The sequence below is a fragment of the Pocillopora verrucosa genome, chromosome 7 (genome assembly GCF_036669915.1).
Source record: "Pocillopora verrucosa isolate sample1 chromosome 7, ASM3666991v2, whole genome shotgun sequence".
Classification (NCBI taxonomy): domain Eukaryota; kingdom Metazoa; phylum Cnidaria; class Anthozoa; order Scleractinia; family Pocilloporidae; genus Pocillopora; species Pocillopora verrucosa.
This window is the reverse complement of record NC_089318.1, coordinates 18,295,095-18,313,092: the sequence shown is the minus strand read 5'-3', so window position 1 is coordinate 18,313,092 and position 17,998 is coordinate 18,295,095. Positions and strand designations below refer to the sequence as shown.

The 17,998-nt window shown below is 39.8% G+C and overlaps 1 protein-coding gene across 11 annotated transcripts in view; it reads left to right on the top strand.

Annotated features, from left to right (window-relative positions):
* LOC131780848 (delta-like protein 1) overlaps positions 1 to 16,219 on the top strand; it is a 35,758-nt gene extending 19,539 nt beyond the window's left edge. For 10 of the 11 annotated variants that reach the window (XM_059097477.2, XM_059097469.2, XM_059097486.2 and 7 more), the window contains 12 exons: positions 999 to 1,277; positions 2,705 to 2,744; positions 6,061 to 6,324; positions 8,599 to 8,656; positions 9,336 to 9,466; positions 9,985 to 10,104; positions 10,598 to 10,647; positions 10,965 to 11,334; positions 11,488 to 11,517; positions 11,814 to 12,156; positions 13,140 to 13,306; positions 14,087 to 16,219. In XM_059097477.2, coding sequence (XP_058953460.1) covers positions 999 to 1,277; positions 2,705 to 2,744; positions 6,061 to 6,324; positions 8,599 to 8,656; positions 9,336 to 9,466; positions 9,985 to 10,104; positions 10,598 to 10,647; positions 10,965 to 11,334; positions 11,488 to 11,517; positions 11,814 to 12,156; positions 13,140 to 13,284 — 1,830 coding nt within the window. In that variant the 3' untranslated portion in view covers positions 13,285 to 13,306; positions 14,087 to 16,219. The remainder of the gene's footprint in view (positions 1 to 998; positions 1,278 to 2,704; positions 2,745 to 6,060; positions 6,325 to 8,598; positions 8,657 to 9,335; positions 9,467 to 9,984; positions 10,105 to 10,597; positions 10,648 to 10,964; positions 11,335 to 11,487; positions 11,518 to 11,813; positions 12,157 to 13,139; positions 13,307 to 14,086) is intronic. The other variant, XM_059097513.2, reaches the window with a different exon arrangement.
* Positions 16,220 to 17,998: the final 1,779 nt, after the last annotated feature.

The window sequence follows — 17,998 nt, the reverse complement described above, 5'->3', positions numbered from 1 at the left end:
CAAGATTTTTATCTGTCTCAAGCTGGAAAAACACAGAGTAAAATTTCCTTTGCGTTCTGCCATGAATTGAATGTAAAGCAACCCTTGAGATACTCGTAATAAACTTCACGCAGTGATTTCTCTTCAATAGTACACTGAAATACCGGATCACGCACTGTCGGCGGTCGAGCGCGCGTGGCGTACACGCAGTGCTTCCATTTGGCGGATATGTCGTTTGAATTTGGAATTTCCTGTTTTTCGGGGTTAAGAATTTATTGAAATAAAACCTGACGTCACCCAGGCAGACGAACAAATAAAGAGAATCGCGAAAATAACTTTGGTTTCATCAGAAATTCTACGCAGGATCGAAAGTGATCCCAAAAAGTGTTCTGCGCGTTGTCAATGCACACGTTTAATATGACAAGCTCACCTCTCATTATTGACTTACTTTTGAGGTTTGGAAAAATTCCTTTTAGTGTAAAAGCTTTCTGTTTTTGTTTTCTTTTTTGGATGTTTTTTTTCTGTAATAAGGTGGCTCGCATATTTCAATCAACACTTATTTCCAACGAAGCAAAAAGACGGTAAATTTCTTTGCATGATGAAACTAGCCCGAAACGTTTGTTTAATTGCCATCTTGACTTGGCGATGAGTCACTAACAGATCGAAACCTTATGCGCCGCCAGGCGCTTGTAGATCCGATTTACGATCGTAAAAATTCTGAACGATAATGTTATTTTTTTTCAACAGATTATGATTTGCAATTCAAATTAACGGTACAAATGATACGACAAGGAAACCCAAAAGAAATCCACACATTTTTACTGTAAATTTTTAGTGTCTTTCATGTTGGCTTAATGACTTAGCCGTACTTGACCTCGATCATATCTTCTGGAAGGTCTCATCTGGCGAAAATGTTTGCGTACCCGCACCAGTTAAGTCGGGAAAAATAGGACAGTGGCTGGTGCGCCTGCAAGCTTTATTCCTCACATATTCTTACACACAGCTTCGTATTTCTACAGACTCGGGCCACGGGAATGTTCGAAGTCCGTTTCTTGGACTACACAAATCCCGGAAACAGAAACGGGCAGAAGACCTGTTGTAGCGGTGTAGAGACGGGAGGGAGCTGTTCTTCTCCTTGCAGCACCTTCTTTAGAGTGTGTCTACGGCCCCTAACTCACACAGGGTCCTCTTGTCCGTTTGGGCAGGAAACTTCGGATGTTTTGGGAAGTGGCTCCTTCGTAATCCCGTCGAACAGTCTGTTGCAGATACCTTGGCCTAATACACTGCAGTCATGGCCTGTAAGTACATATCACTTAACACGCGTTTTAATGATGTTCGGGTAAAAATATCATTTCTTCATACTGTTTTACTTTCCAACACCCATCCGGATCGAGATTACAGCATCGAGTTAATGAGATGTTTATCAGCAGAGTCAGAGCAGCGAGCTTTTTGTCCTTTGCCCGTTCCCACCATTTAGTGCAACACAATATATTTAGTCCAATTTCCGCTTAAAAAAAAAAACAAAACAATTGAAGGGTTTCGATCTGAAGTGTGGGAAATTTCAGTTTCAGAGGCTCACGCTATTTTAAACAATATTAAACTAGCCTCAGGTGAATTGTTTTTTCTTTTGTTCTATGAGCGATTCAATGCGTCTCTTTGATTGTTAAGGCTAGAAAGTGAAAAAGTGAAAATCTTGCGCACTCACAAACCGAGTTGTGTGCGTGTTATTGTAGCGCTGTTGTTATCACAATAGAGCCGGGACTGCGACAATGAACGAGAAGAGGCGATGAAAAACACTGATTGCGACCAGCGTCTAGGAAGGACCACCGGTAGTGTCTGATTTGGCTTCTCTCCGTTACTGTGAAACAAATTAGATTACAGTTCTTAACAATAATTTACAATTCCGATTTGCCAAAAAAAACGGAAGGGTGCCAAACTTGTTTTATAGACAAGGAAACGGAACTGATATGGACAATAAATAAGATGCGAATGAACTTGTTGCATGGCGCTCTCATGTATCAATAGGTCGAACTAGGTTGCAAAAAATAGGATCAGGTTCTACTGCAACGATATCCTTGATGTACTGTCATCTGCTTTTTCGCACGAGTTATATCTTTCGGGAGAAAAATAACGTAAAGTTTGTTACTACGCAACGGCTCGTGTGAAGCCGTCGCTCATACCAATATGAATAGGGCTATTTTTATTTTTCCGATATACGCAAATATTGAGTTATTTCGTGCTCTGATTTGGATAGATGGTTTTTTATTTGAAGAAAAATCTGATAAGGCTTTGAAAAATGACTATCAGATCACATAATATTGCCTGTAGAATGTGGATGTTCACAATGTTCTTGAATAGAACTGCCTTTCGGCTGACTGTGCTATCATAAGTAATCTTTAGTAGTAACTGAAACTTGTGTGATGATACTTTAAGCTGCCAGCAGCATTGTGATGGCAGTTGTTTCATTGCTAATTGCGCGGGCACGTGCCATACCTCTACTGTTAAGCCTTTAAAAGCTTCTTACACAACCGACTTTTAAAGCTTGTTATCAAAAACGACAGGATTTGATCGTCTTAACTGCTATCAATCCCTGCGGGATGTCACGCGTGCACGTCACGCGCTTGATGTCTTTTTTCCTAAAGTCCACGCGCGCAGTATGGTTAGGAATTCATCAGACACCTTTTTTGAATGTAAAACTCATCAGTTTTACTTTTTCCGTCAACAGGGGTCATTCTCTTTACTCGTGGAAGCAAGGCACCGTCAAGGTAAGGATACTACCTTTGTCTCTTCTATCTCGATGGTCATCCCGCGAGGTTTAGCGCGCTTGTCGACGCCTTCGCTGAATTTTCGAATTTCAGTATTAAGTAGTTATGGTATGCACGCAAGTCGCCCGGTGCGACTCATGATGAGCGCTTCTTGTAGAGCTGATGGAGTGTGCGATAACCTGTATGAAAACGGCGTTTTGATGATGACAAGGATTAAAATATATTTGCGTCCCACAATAAAGGGTCATTGCGGCACGCGAGAGGTTATCTCTAGGATCCAGATTTTATGACCAGCGTGATCATTTTGGAGTGCTAACTTCTCCTACGCAGTCATTCCGCGCGTCATATAAGTGTGCCTTGTTCATTGCTGGAATGCAATTCATTGTAGAAGATGTAGAGATAAATACATTAAAATGTGGGTCTTCGAATTAGTACCTAAAAAATGTGTTCACAAGCTACTCTCCGAATTGCAAATTGGTACGATAAAATGGCTCTCCTTTTGCAAAGAATCTCTTCTCGGCCAAGCTGACTCTGGTGAAGATGTGCTTGACATCATGCGTCTTTAGGATAAAATAACATTTACATTTAGGAAATCCCCACAGCGATTATTTGTTTTTCTAATTTAGCCCGTGTTGACTTTGCTCGCACGCAAAACACGCGAAATTTTACCCCCAAGATTGTTCTTGATCCCTCCTTAATGGTCTTCGCTCAAAACGCCCCTTGTCCTGACGTGAAAAACATTCCTCGATATCATCTGTCCTAAGCTGTAATGAGCTTACTTGACTCTCTCACGATTATCTGCTTTGTATCAAAGGCGTCTTAACTCTGTAAACTCATATGATCACATAATGTCAGGTCGTGATAAAAACCAAGTGATCCTGAATAAAAAAAGAGAGCCTTGGTTTAGACAAGGAACCATGGTTAACCTTCCGTTGCTACTAACTAAACATCATCGCTTTAAAGTGCTGTTGTTTTGAGGTGTGAAGTGACTAACGGTAACACTGCATCGATAAGATTAATCTTCATTATTACCTCGGTTATCTTATCTTGCAACCAAATATTAGGCTTTAGTTTGGACAAAACTCAAAAGAGTCTATTCATCATTTTTTCGTCTCCTTTTCTCCGTTAGCGCGTTGACTGAAGTTTAAAAAATAGAGTAACATTCATTCTTCGCGTGATGATACTTCCATTGTACAATGAAAATCTGTTTTATCTGTCTATGCAAAATGTTCCGCCCACACATTTGAAAATCCTATTTTGGTTCATTTTACTTTATTAAATTTCCACGAAAGAAACTGCATCCTTTTTTCAGCAAACCTAATTAGGAACCTTTATCTAATCACCGCGGTCATTTTTGCTTTTAGAGGAATCTTGACTTCATTTTTAAGCTTTTCAGCTTTTATTGTCTTGTTATTTCCTCAGTGCGTTTCGATGTTGCGAAAGTAACGATCTCTCCAGCCTGAGACTGGAGAAGAGACAAATTTAAGGAATGGAAGCTTTCTTTGTGACTGGCAAGAACCCAGCTCTAATTTTATTTTTCTTTTGACAAAACGAGACAATTAAGTTAAATTCAATAGCCTCAAATGGCGCTTATGCTCATGGTATTATTGCCTTGTACAGGATTTAGTCAATTCCGAGTCGCTAAATTTCTCTCCTTCTTTGGCGCCGCGAGGACTCAAATTCTCGTGATCACACGAAATCAGTCCTTGTTGTGATGCTCGAAGTTTATGCTTTGTAACGATTTCCTTCCTTGGATAGGTTTCACGAATGTTAGAAAATTGCCTTTGTCGAATAGTTTGACATTTAGAGTTTTCCCAACTGTCGATGACGTTGAAGGTATTTACATTGTACAGATGTTTCTAAAGAAGGGAAGTGCAAATAGACGCAATTGTTTTTATTATATCATGAAGCACAGTCATGAAGAAAATTCTAACAATTTTGATTTCCGCGAACCCTGATGTTTCTCTTCGTAAAAGAAAAAGACGCACACTGTTCCCAGCTGTTCGTGTTCAGCAGCATCTGTCGGGGCCCAGGGATCTTGGCATCAATTTGTTTATTCAGCTGCAAGATGGATCAACATCGCACCCATTCCTTCGCAAATTGTCAGAGCAACTATGAGGTTTCTCTTTGATTCTAGAATGTTTGGGTTCCGTATTCTGCCTGCACGTTTGCTTCGTCACTATAATTACTCATTGCAAATGCGATAATATGCTTTAGATTGAATCTGATTTAGCTAATTCGATGGAGGGCAGACGGTACCTTTCCTTGATCCTCATCTGGATATCGTTAGTTTTCAATCGGTGGTCTTTCACTTATAGTAAACGACATTAACCTTTTAACTTCCATGAGTAACCAAGACAGAATTTCTCCTTACAATATCAATACAATATCAAGCAGACAAGTGATGAGAATAAAGAAAAATATCAGTTAGGGGATTATAAGTTGATCCAATACAAAATTCTGCAAGCTAACATCACAAGAACTGTATGGCAGACAGTAAGGAGAATTACTAATCAGATCTTGGGAATTAAAGGGTTAATGGACCGAAAACGAGATCAGTGGATTTACACCAGTGGATTTAGACCAGAGGCTCTCTCACGTTTTGAAAATTGCTGCGAAATAGCCATTTGTACTCTGTTAGGGTTTACTCAAACCCCAAAGAACATGCTTGACAAGTACAAATGATCTTTCCGACTTCCCGTCTGTAGACTGCCCCTTGATGTTCAATTCGGTCTGGTGCCTGTGGCCCCGCCGGCGATTGCTTTTCCTCAAGAAATATGTCAAAACAAAAGGGTTACGTAATACTACAGTCAAGAATTTCCTCTCCTAATTGAAAACACAAAACGTTAGGTGATCCAAATCTTGTTTTCTCATCATCTTCATCCGTCTTTTCATCAACTTGGTGGCACCCTTTTCATCTTACGTCCGTCCTATGGTATAATTGAATTAAGCTCTCCATGTTTCGTGTACATGTTGCTGTCACTCACGATGTTGGTTTCTTAGTTTCCTCGAAGCGAACCATTTCTTGATTAAAGAGCTTTTCCTTTTCAATGTCTTGATTTTTTTTTCTCAAGTTAACCAAACCGGTTTCAAACCAGAATCAACTGTTTCACCTTGTCATGCGCAAGGAAATTCCCCGCGCTTTCCCATCGTTGGTTGCAATATGCGCGTTAATTCGCCTCGATGTCTTAATTGTTAGTTTTTAATACAACGATGCTAACCGGTTTTCCCTGAAGTAATCACAGTATCACCTGATTAGCTGTGAAGTTACACTTTTGTGCCTGATGTAAACCATTGAGTCACTCTTCTCCTTCAGGTCCAAACTCGTCAATTTTGATCGAGCAAGGTGTGGTCACGAGGCAATCCCTGCTACCTGGCCCACAGTGGCACAACAGGAGCCACGTGGGAGTGGTGGCAAACATAACTTTCTCGTACCGCGTGAAATGCCAGCAGAACTATTACGGTGACTCCTGCACAACACTCTGTATTCCGCGCGATGATCATCTCGGCCACTACTCGTGCGACAGCGATGGAAGTAAAGTTTGTAACCCAGGATGGTCTGGAAGTTACTGTGATACAGGTAAATGCTGCTGCTTCTGCTATCTTACGTTGCCTTTTTTTGTTTTCTTTGACCGCTTTAGTTGTCTGGTTTCACTTTCTGTTTTCAATCCAAGTCCAATTTGAGTTGATAGGGAATAGCGTGCCAAGGAAGTGACCTTTTTTTGTCGCAAAAATTTGCTATAAAGAAACGTCGTAGTTTATGCAGAGGCGTTATCTCTATCAAGAGGAAACCCACGCAGAATGAGATAGGCAGATAATAATGCACGGTAGTTTTTCGTCGTTAATTTAGATTCGATCTTCTCAGTTAGTTAGTCTAAACAAAGAATTTGCTTTTCTCAAAAAGTAAAAATATGCAGGTTATTATGTCGTTTGGAATCTCAGGAAGATTCAGTTACTAAGGACCTTAACAAAACCAAGGAGGTCCAACAGATGGCGATGTTTGTATTACGATTTTGTTAAAACTGTTCTTAATGGGAGCTTATCTTTCCAGAGCTAATTTCCCTTAGGCTCTCTCTAATAGCTGTGGAATTTATTTATCTTGCACGCAAGATTTATGGGTACCTTGTGTTGTCAAGTTTTACAGAAGATATTGCTTTTGTTTTCTTCTGAATGACAGTATACTATCGTAAAACGGAGGGCTGCTATCATGTTATGAGGCGAACCTTCGACTAACATAAGATCGAAATTCCTTCTTAGAAACTACTTGAAGCAAATGGCACCTCAGGACAAAACACTGACTGCACAATGGCTTTTAGTTCAATGCTCACATATTAGGACTTAATCCGGAAAGTCGATTTTTCTTTCCTTTTTTGATTAGTTTAAAGAAGATTGGCACCTTGCTAAAGAAACAAATGAAATAGAAGTTAATTGTCATATGTGGCCCTTCGACTGAAAATTTCCGCTTAACATTATGGAATATTGTCATCCAGTGGTCTCCAATCTCTTAATTCTTCTATTCGGCTTTGGAGAGGTCATGCGCAGTTTTTTCAATGACTCTACAGTTTGAAGTGTCCAGAAAGTTATGCCCGAAGCTGTTAAAAGCTCTGCATGTTTCGACTAGTTACTATGACACACGGTTTACTTAATGGCTAATAGAATATAGAAAAGAAAAGTAACAGCATCCCAGTCTAGGGTGTACAATGAAATTCTCATGTCGTGCAGTCGTTGGCTCGCTTTCGTTCTGTAAATCCGATAACATATCGTTTGTTTATGGTTGCACCTCTATACACGAGTTTCTTTCATTCTTAAACGTGGATTATAAACGAACAATAAAGGGCTTAACTCAATGTGATAGCAGCAATTCAGACATGATGTATTTCTAACGTAGAAATTTCCAGGCAAGTGAGTCACCTTCAAAAACTGCGTGGAAAATTTTTTTCAAGTTTCGACAATTGTTTTGCAGTTTCAAACTGTGGGAATTTTTTTCCTTTTTTTGCCAGACGTGTCCAATCTCCTGAGAACCCTTATTAATATGCGCTCTCACGGTGTTCAGCGGAGTGTAAACTCGCGAACAACCCAAACATTTGTTCGCAACAGACCGTAAAATAAACAATATTTGTGGATTTGTGCCGACTTTGTATTGTTTAAGGTCATCTTTGATGATCACTTTGTGATGAAGAGAGCACGACAATCTTTTTGTTTATTGACGAATCATTACTTTTAGTGCGTGCTCACGACATGTCACGCTGGGCCCTGTAAGGGGGCGCTCCAGCCGTTAGCCGTTATCTGTCAGGACAGAGCTCCCTATGTGAAGTATTATCCTTGAACAAAGCCTTTTGAACAACTTAAATTTGTTTAGCGTTCAGCACCAGGGGTCTTTCTTTTTCCTCGTTGGAACCGGGAGCGCGTGACAAGAGCGAACCGCGACTTACACGCGAGGATATCGACAACAAGCGTTAGGTAGCTCGTGGTTTTGTATTAGGTTCACCTCAGGCTATCGTAATCGTGTTCGTCGTCGGAAATGGTCGGTCCATCCCGACCTTGAATACGAACGAACGAAAGTCCGGGAGTGAAACGCGAATCAAGCCTTCCTATGACTTAAAACCGACTAATAATCGTTTTTCCCATACAGTTGCTTTGTATCTCTGTCTTAAACCATATTTAGTTTGCAGAAACTACACCTCAATTTTCCGTAATATATTGCTTTTTACCTCACCCATTTCCAAATACGTCCTTACAGCTTCTCCCTCAGATCTAACGCTGTCGAGACATTTCAAGATTTGCCCAAAGGACTTCCTAGTAACATTCATTTTACCTCATTCTAATAAGAATTTCGCTGTGGTTTGCTTCTCAGCTGTTTGTCCAGGATGCGACCTCACTCACGCTACATGCTCACGACCTAACCTTTGCAGGTGAGATTTCACTTCCATTAAAGTTAGCTTTTGTAAAGGTGCACTTGAAATCGGCAAATCGGTGTCTAGGCTCTGTATCTTCATAACAAAAAAAAAAAAATAAATAAATATTCTTCGTTTGTCATTCCCAATCGGTTTTAGTTATCTCCACTGCCGACCAATTTCTTTAGTTTTTGTTTAAACACTACCTTTCAGATTTTTTCAGGGAGAATTTGTCTAACAATCAAGAGCTTCGTTAGTTGGTGATCATTTCCTTATTTCTCTTGACCTCAATGTTTGATTTAGTCGTGAAATTGTAAGGAGAAATTAGATGTAGTCACTCTTAAGGTCAAAAGGTTGAAAGAGAAAAAAAAAAGGACACAGCTTATGGCAGTTACAAGACGAATTTGGTGAACAATCAGGAGCCTCTGGAGCAAGCGATCATCCATTCATTCTTGTGACCTTAATGTTTGAATCGGGGGAAAATACCACTGGGAAAAATTAGATGTCTATCACTTTAAGGGTTAAAGAGTTAAAATACAGAGAAGGCGAAAATAAAAAAAGGAAGGGGTCTTTCTTAGAGCATAACTCTCCTTTCGTGTCTATGATTCCACTCAGGAACTCACATTTGAAGTTTATCGAGTCACTTTCCCATTTGATAGTCAACGTTTTTGTTCTAACTTTATTCGTTTCTGTTAAGTTGTCAGTCCGGCTGGCTTGGACAAAATTGTACAGAATGTGAAAGGTACCCGGGATGCCTCCACGGCACCTGTAATAAGCCTTGGGAATGTAATTGTATTAAAGGCTGGGGCGGAAAGTCCTGTGATCTTGGTAGGTTGGTTTTTGTTTTCTTTGTCGATCAACTGTCGCGTCTACTTAGTCAATTTTGTGTCGTACATCTTGGTGTCTGTTTGTTAAAAATATCAGCGGTGATCATACAACACGGCTCCAATCAATCACAGCTCAGTTATCGAATGAATGGCAACCATACGTTCAAGGTTGCCTTACCAGTTCCCTTTGTTTACTATAGGCCACGTGTTTTCTCGCGATTACCAACCGTTGTATTTAATTTTAGGCGTTGCATGGTGCTCTTCATTTCCTAATTTTTCTACACGTAGGCACCTGTTTTCTCATTTTCCCACGCTAGTCTCCTGTTGCAAGTAGTTTTCCGCGCTTTATTGTCTATATTTTCCCCGCCTGACGCCCGCTTCATTTTCTCCAGCCTTTTTCGCCTTCACTCTGTGAAGTCAAGAGCGTTTGCTTCAGTTAGAATATGGTTTAATTTCTTTATTATTTTTCCGTTTTCGATCTTGTTTCAAACCCCATTACTGTATCTTCCTTTCATTCAGATTTAGAATTATGTGCGCGTGAGCAACCTTGCAAGAACGGGGGAACATGTTCAAATAGTGGGCCAAGCCTTTACCGCTGTACTTGCAGGAAGGGTTACACTGGAAGTAACTGTGACACAGGTGAGTTCAATAGATCTAAACAGCGATCAACGGGCATAATGATACTTCTTGCGTGAAACTCAAAAGGACTGCCAAGAAATTTTAGTTCAATGTCATCAGTGTTTCATTCTTTAAGTATTTGACTTAAATCTTAAGTTTCTTAGAGACTATAGTTTTTAGATAGTAAGTTCTTTCTAGCAACATTTGGCAAAGGTGATACTTTAAGAAATAAACTCCCGATTCGATTGAGTGATAACTCTCTTAACCCTTTCCACCCTAAGATCAGTATGCATAATCTCCATACTGTTCTCTACACATTTCTTAAGGTGCTGATAAGGAGAATTTTTTCAACAAGTGATGATTTCCTTTATTCTCCTGATTCTTAACGTGTGATTCAGAGGGAGAAATTAAATGTTATTCGCTCTTATGGATCATAGAGTTAAGCCATGATTTCATCATCTATGATGTATCTCCTGAGTATTATTTAATGCTGATATTGTCTCTTGATTTGTAGAAATAGATGAATGTTCAAGCAATCCATGCTACAATGGAGGAACTTGCACGGTAAGCGAACGCTTCATGTGCCATATTGCTGATCCAAGTAGTATGCAGGACGCTTGGTACTCAAGGAGCTTTTTATGGTCGAGCTCACAATTCGGGTTCTCTGTTGCCCCCTTGTCAAGCGTTAAAGCTCAAATCTGAAGGTCGAGGATTCAGAATTCTTCCCGGTCCTACGCTCGTGACAGAAACGAACGAACTATTCCCACCATGTGCGCTTAATCTTAGAGCCAACCATTACTTAAAGCAGATTATAACTTTTTGTTTGCACGAGAATGGAACTTTTACTTATATCATGTGCCAATTTTCATTTCGTTCTTTAGGATCTTATCGGAGACTTCAATTGTTCGTGCCCAGACGGATACAGCGGGAAGCAGTGCTACCCAGACTGTGTGCCTGGCGCGTGCAAAAATGGTGGCACGTGCGTTAATGGTATCCGAGGCTATTCGTGCGTTTGTTCGTCCGGATTTACCGGAAGCGCGTGCGAACAGGCCATAACAACGACTCCGGCGCCTACAACAAGTACAAGCCCCAAGACAAAGGTTAAAACTACTCCAAAAAACACTGGGGAAACTACTTTTCAAACTGCACAAGAAACTACACTGGAATCTGTCACAACGACTACTCGGGAAAGTACAACAAACACATCCCTTAATGGGACGACGACAGAGCCACAAGGAAACGGAACGATGGGTAAGCTATTGACACTGTCTTACAAACCGCAATTTGACTTCGGTCACGTGTTTTTTCTATGGGTTTTTATTGGTTCGCTATGGTGGATCGCATTAGTTGGTTCGTTTTCTATATTTTGGCAACAGATTAAGAAAAATGTGTTCGTTTTTGCAGGGGAACCCTTTAATTCCGAGTCTGGAAAAGGTGAGGTGGCATTTAATCATTAATGATACTTTATATTTTCTTTCCGATTTTCGTTGTGTGATCTATTTTCCAATGTCAAAAATGCAAAGCCTCAATTTCAAACGAGATCAAGTGCAATTTTTTAATTTGAAAATTATATCCTATTTTCATGCAATGAATATCCTTCAATATCCAAGGTTTTGCCTTAGGCCTTATCTTGAAATTGAGGGTATTTACAGACGAAAGGGGCATGTTTCAGTATTTTCTACAGAAGCTTAAAACTGTGGTAAATTTTCTCTCTTAACTTTCCTCTTCAGGTGTCATAGACCGGACTACCATGATAATTGTGATTGTTGCCTCTGTGCTTGTTTTCCTCGCTTTATTTGTCGGTTGCGTCGCCTGGAGATTCTGGAGAAAGCGCAGGCGTGCGTCGCAGAACGCCACCGGACAAGTAGAAGGAGTGCATTCACATGCTAATCCAAAACATATAGACATAGAGGACCCTGATCCTAAACATCGTACGGGCACGAAATCGGGCAACCCTGAAATAATTAGAAACTTTGTCGCCTCGAAACGGAACGAAAAGAATACAAATAAAACGCAAGACATTACTGCAGAGGAAAAGCTTCCAGAAGGAACAAAATCTAAAGAAATTGCCAGGTGAGAGTTTTTGACGACTTTTTGAACAACTTCTATGTTAGAAGAGAGAAAAATAAAAAACACAGTCATCAGATTACCTTTTATCTTAGTGGTTACTTGTTTAACCTTCATGTGACCATGATTCAACCCTGATTACTCATCGTCGTTTTGTGCCAGTTTTATATTGTTCGAACACCACAATCTCGTTCGTGCTCTGGAAGCTTCAATAATCCATTCATGTTTACTAATAACATATAGATCTACTAATTTTCCCTCCTCTATTTTGGCTAATCGTGGTGGTAACGGTTTTTCTAGAAGCAATAGAGGCAGGCCTCTAAAGCTAAGCTGATAATTAATCGCACCTTGCGAAAGTGTTAGACTGATTAGAAAGGAACATCTCATCATTCGCGACGCAAGTCTACGCGCGCGTGGATTAATTTTTCTCTCGAGTATTCGCGATTGCAATACGGAGCTTGCAAACAAGAGGTGGATACGATCCTGAAAAAAAAGTTGTAGCTCTGATTGGCGGCCAATTTTCTTTTTCAAGAAAGGAGAAAAAAATTTAAGATGTAGGATTTGCAAGTCTATGAAAGGTGAAGATCACGCGAGAGGAAGAGCCTGCATGACAAGGCTAAAACTTTCTGCTCTGCCAGGCCTTGTGAAGCCACCGAAGAACTGAAGAGCTACATCTTTGAGTCGTTTTTTGTGCCGTATTAAACTTCTTTGCTAAAAAATGCAAAGGAGGTTATGATAAACCAGGAAGGAAATAGAATGGCTTAAGGTGAAGAAGATTAAAACGGATGAAGTGAAGTACTTGAAAAATTTGCGACAAATTTTTTAGATGACGCGCGTTGTTCAAGCATGGACTTGGTCTTACACTGTCGAGACACTAAAGTAACAACTCATCAACAAATGCCACTCTTCAATTCACGTTCTGCTCGCAGCTCATGCGAATTCAGCAAGACGAGGTCATTGATAAAGCTTGCTGTGACCATTTCTTTCAGGGGGTCGTTGGAATTATCAGATATAACAACAACGACAACAACGGCGCGATCTTCAACGAGAGAACGTCCTACTCTGGATGAACTATATCTGCCTAATCGTTGCTTTGATCAAGGATATTGGCAGGAAGTGGAGTTGGAAATCTAATTTAAATTATTTAACTTAACAGGTAAATAATTCTTTATGTTACATGATAACTACCGCTTGCTGCATGCTTAAGACTCGTTCTACTAATCCTTATTTGCAAGTCTCAAGAAGATAAAATACGTAATAACCCCATCCTAGTATTACACTAACATAATCTCCTAAGATTGCACGAGAGAGTAAACACAACTTCCGGGGTCACATGAAAATATTTGAACTCATGATCTGATAGCAGCGCGGAAAGACCTACCATTTTTTCTTTACATTTTAGAATATCACTCTCAGCATGGTAACCCGGTGTATCAACGAAGCGATTATGCTTTTAAGTAAAGGGTTTTTTCTTTTCTTGCATCAGTGAAAGTAAATTTAATTTTTTTTTTCATAGTTGAATATCAAAATGACTTGAAAAAGGAGCGGCTTTGATCTCTCTGTGTCGGAAGTTGACTAAACACAACACATCGGTTGAATTCAATTGATATCTTTTTAAATTTATGTCTGTAATTGAGTCTTAAATTGGTATCTTTGCTGTAAACAGGAAATCGCATGACCGCTTTAGGAGGCGGATTTAATCTCCTCGTGCTAATGGTTCATGCGCCTGTACGTTTTCGTAGTTGAAATCTATGTCCCCATAGGCCGTCATCCAAAAACTCGCAAGTGAAACCTCAGGTGGTCGGCGGGGAAAAAATTAGAAATTTGGACTAATCGCCTGTACCTAAATCGAAGAAAGTGATGGTAAATTTTGCTTTGAAAGCCCTCCAATTGTTTCAGATCTACATTAAATTATCATATTATGACAAATTTTTAGGCTCAGTGGGCCAACAGAGCATGACATGCTCAAATCACGTGACGTCAGCCTCCAGAAGAACACTCACGTGGACAGCAACCATCGGGTCACGTGATGACTTGAATGATCTTCTTGAATTCATCTGGTTTGAAGGAAAAAAAAGTCTACAAATGAGATGAGAAGAACTACAAAGAATAAGTTGACGAGTTGTTACATATAAAAAGACTTCAGTATCCTGGAGATGTGAAAGCGGCCTACCAACTTCTCTCGATGTCGAGTAAACTTGATCCAATACAGGAAAAAAAATTTAGTAATGAAGAGGTATTTTAGTATAGCAACACGAGAAGCGTTTCTTGTGCTGCGCTTAAGGGCCCTATCTGAGGGGCTATTTTTTCCTATCCATAAAACTAATCATAGAACTAACCAGACAGCCTCTATTGCTAGCCTTATGAGAGCCCTGGTGATCACGACAAAGAGCTACCTAAACAAATGAAATAAGCCTTCAGTTAAGTCAATAAGACTTTTTGCAAAAGAAGAATCATTTATCGCTTAAGTTAGTCTCAATATTAAACATTGATAACTTGCAAGAATTTACTTAAAATTTTACAATCATCTCAGGCTTGTAATTAACTTCTTTCGGCGAATGGTGATTTCAGAAAAATGCTAATCGCTTTGCGATATTCTCTAGTGCATAAAATAAGTGACATTTTTACAACCTCGTTGTGCATTTGTGATTCACTTTCAACCTGATGATTGAGCTCGCGGCCACATGCCTCTGAAGTTTAACTTGCGTCATTCAATTGACGTTTCAATAGGACTTTTATACCAAGGGTCCAATCCAATGTGTAAATTTTCTGACAATATGGAGAGATAAATAAGGCTGTTATTTATAAACCACTGGTTACGAAAGACTTAGGGAAATAATATATAGCCAAATTTGTGAGAATTATCAACGTTATGTCATAACTTCGTTAGGAGTTGGAGTAAGGGCCTATGGCCAAATTCAAAACTCTCTGCTTTATCTCTTATTTCGCATGGTGTTGGTTATTATAAGGTTAGTTCTTCTTGTTGGGGTCATCAGGAGCAAAGGACGTGCCTGCTTAGCATATCACGTGCCATTTGTGCTTCTCTTCACGTGATTTTCCCGAGGTTGCCACGTGTTGGGTGTTTTATCCGATTGTATTTGGAAAGTCTCGGTTCGTTCCTTTGCTATTGAACTGTTGTGGCAAAGAATCTTTAGAGATCTAGCGAATATAAATTTTTCTGATACGATATAGGCTGTGTTAGGCTCTTGGTCAGTGGAAACGAGCGAAAACGTAGGTGCGCAAAAAACGGCGGAGGTCTGGAAACAAAAAATCCAGCCGATTCCCTGTCAACAACGACCGCTGTCTGTAGTTTGCCGGCTCTTTAATTCGCCTCCACTGATTGCGGGCTTGTAACAAGCTACATACGATACTAGCCTGGCTTCTTTTCCTTGGCTCTGTAACTCCTTACAGTCGTTTTTATTAATCTGGCGGGTTTTTTGTCAATAGCTTGTATAAAGTTTTGGGGGCTTACTTATTTAAATGATCGTAAGCTTGCCTTAAAATAATAAAATCTTGCCGAAGGAGTCTTCGGCTTTTTGACACATTCGATGGAACGAGTACCACTTGTCTCCTCCCTCCCTACCCTTCCATCCCTCAAATAGGTGTTGACGTCCTAAACGTTCTTTGGAGACTGAAATTTAGAACCCATTCCACCCGGAAATAGCTCATTCCATCGAATGTACTGCTGCGTTTTGAAGATGCAACCAACCTTTGACATGTAGTGGCCATTTTCTTTATAAGACCCCGGTTTAATGAACTTAGTACTTATTGTAATGTTTTGCATCAAAAACATTTGTGGCTCTTGGCCTCTCGGAGGGTTACTGTAAAAAAGTCTCCTCTTAAAATCTCTCACTCTGATGATAATTAGTCACACTGCAGAAGAATCACATTTCACGGACAACGTAGCTTTTTCATTATGGCGGGGTAGGCCTTATAGATATATATATATTTTTGTAAATTTTTATATAATTCGCCAGACAGTTTTCTAGAAATCCTCAATGGAGGCCAGAGGAAGTCGTTTGAAAAGAAATTTAATATATAGAACGAAAAAATAAATATATATATTTGCACCTTGAATGCATCTTTCTGGTTTTTTCCTTATCGGTCTATGTAATTTCAGAGTGCCCCTGAGGTGAAAAATAAGTTGTTAATACTTTCACTCTATTCTGATTTTTTTTCCGGTTAATTTCAGCCTGCCAGTTTTTTGCACCTCCAGATTGCATTGATTTATTTTTTTGTTTTACTGTTGTTGTCATTGATGTTCAGCACTTTGTGTTGATTAGTTTGATCTCTCATTTTACCGATAAATATTAAAAGAATATTAATGTAATTTGAAAAATCTTTGAAGGAACTTTAGGGAAGTGTGTTTGGGCGTGTCCCGCCCTCATTTTCGTTCATATAGCTGCCCTGCTAAAGGCTTCTGATCATCTTAATAGTGGCATATAAACTTCACTTCACGCCTCGTCTTGTATGCTGAGCAAGAAGCTTTAAAATAAGATTAAAAACATGATTGCTATTACCATACTTGTATAACCGGCCGCTCTGTTCACACCCTATTCATCTGACCCTGAGAAACCCGGCGTTTAGTTGAGGCTGACTTGAATCGTGATGCAGGGCTTTATGTTTATTAACGGAGTGAATCTCTTTGTCATTTTTTTTCAATTTGATTTTCTCATCCGTCCCCGTGACTAACTGAGGTTGGTCGAGACGGTACGATTTTCCCTTCGACTAGCCGCACAAACTCTCTATGGATCTTCCGTAGGGATCATTCGTTTCCTTTATCTACGTTTTTCATGTATACATTTTCCAAATTAAAGCAAAATTATGTCGAAGCATTCTCATATATTCAGTGAAGAGTAGCAGGGGCTGATCTGGGAATTTTAGTAAGCGTGGGGAGTAGGGGGAGGGGGAGAGGAAAAAAATTTGATTCAGGAAACACGAAATTTTCTTTTCACATCAGAGCCTGAATAATCTATAAAATATTTTAAAATAAGTAAATTTTAAAGACATCAAGTTGAGTGGCGACGTTCGATCCTTTCGTTGAAATAATTTCCCTTGAAAGTACAGTGGAACCTGTGTTAAGCGATCACCCACGGGGAATGGCGCGGTGACCACTTATTGCAGGTTGACCGCTAAATATAGGACCCACAGAATAGGCATGTTATAAAAATAACCAAAAAAAACTGATTAATTATGCCATAATTAATCACTCATGTACAAAAGCTCACCTAAAAATACAACTCTTGATTTCGGTGCCGTTCATAAAGGTTCGACTTTAGTAAAAGTACTCACTGGTCTGTTTGCAGAGAGTGGATTCGGACCCCCCAATCCTCCCTCGGGATCTTTCACAATTTGGTTGTTTGTCAGCTCCACCGCAAATAGACATCACAACCTCGATTAAACACTCAGACGTTAATTTCAAAATTAGCATTACCCTTCACCACGCTCCGGCGTTTTGACGAGGCTGTATTTTAGTCTAACTCGGACGTTTGATCGAAAAAGTATGGTTGAGTAAAATTACTGATCCTTTTCAAGTCTCAAGGCCTCGAAAATCAAACCATGTAGGGAGGTGTACACACTTCAGAGAAAATATGGGAGTAACCCCGGCTGGAGACTCCTATCTTCTGATGTTTTTGTTTGTTTTAACGTATTTTCAACGCCTTGTTGAGATTGATTTCTGCCTCTGTCTTATCGATGTAAAAATTTCAAGATAAACGAGAATATAATGGCATTTTAGACTCAGTAAATAAGCAGAGAAGAAGTGAATGCAACCATTTCCGCTTTTGTCTTTTTCTGTCGCTGCTCTCCGCCCTGTATCCTGCAGGGGCGGCAATGGATTTTTTTTCAT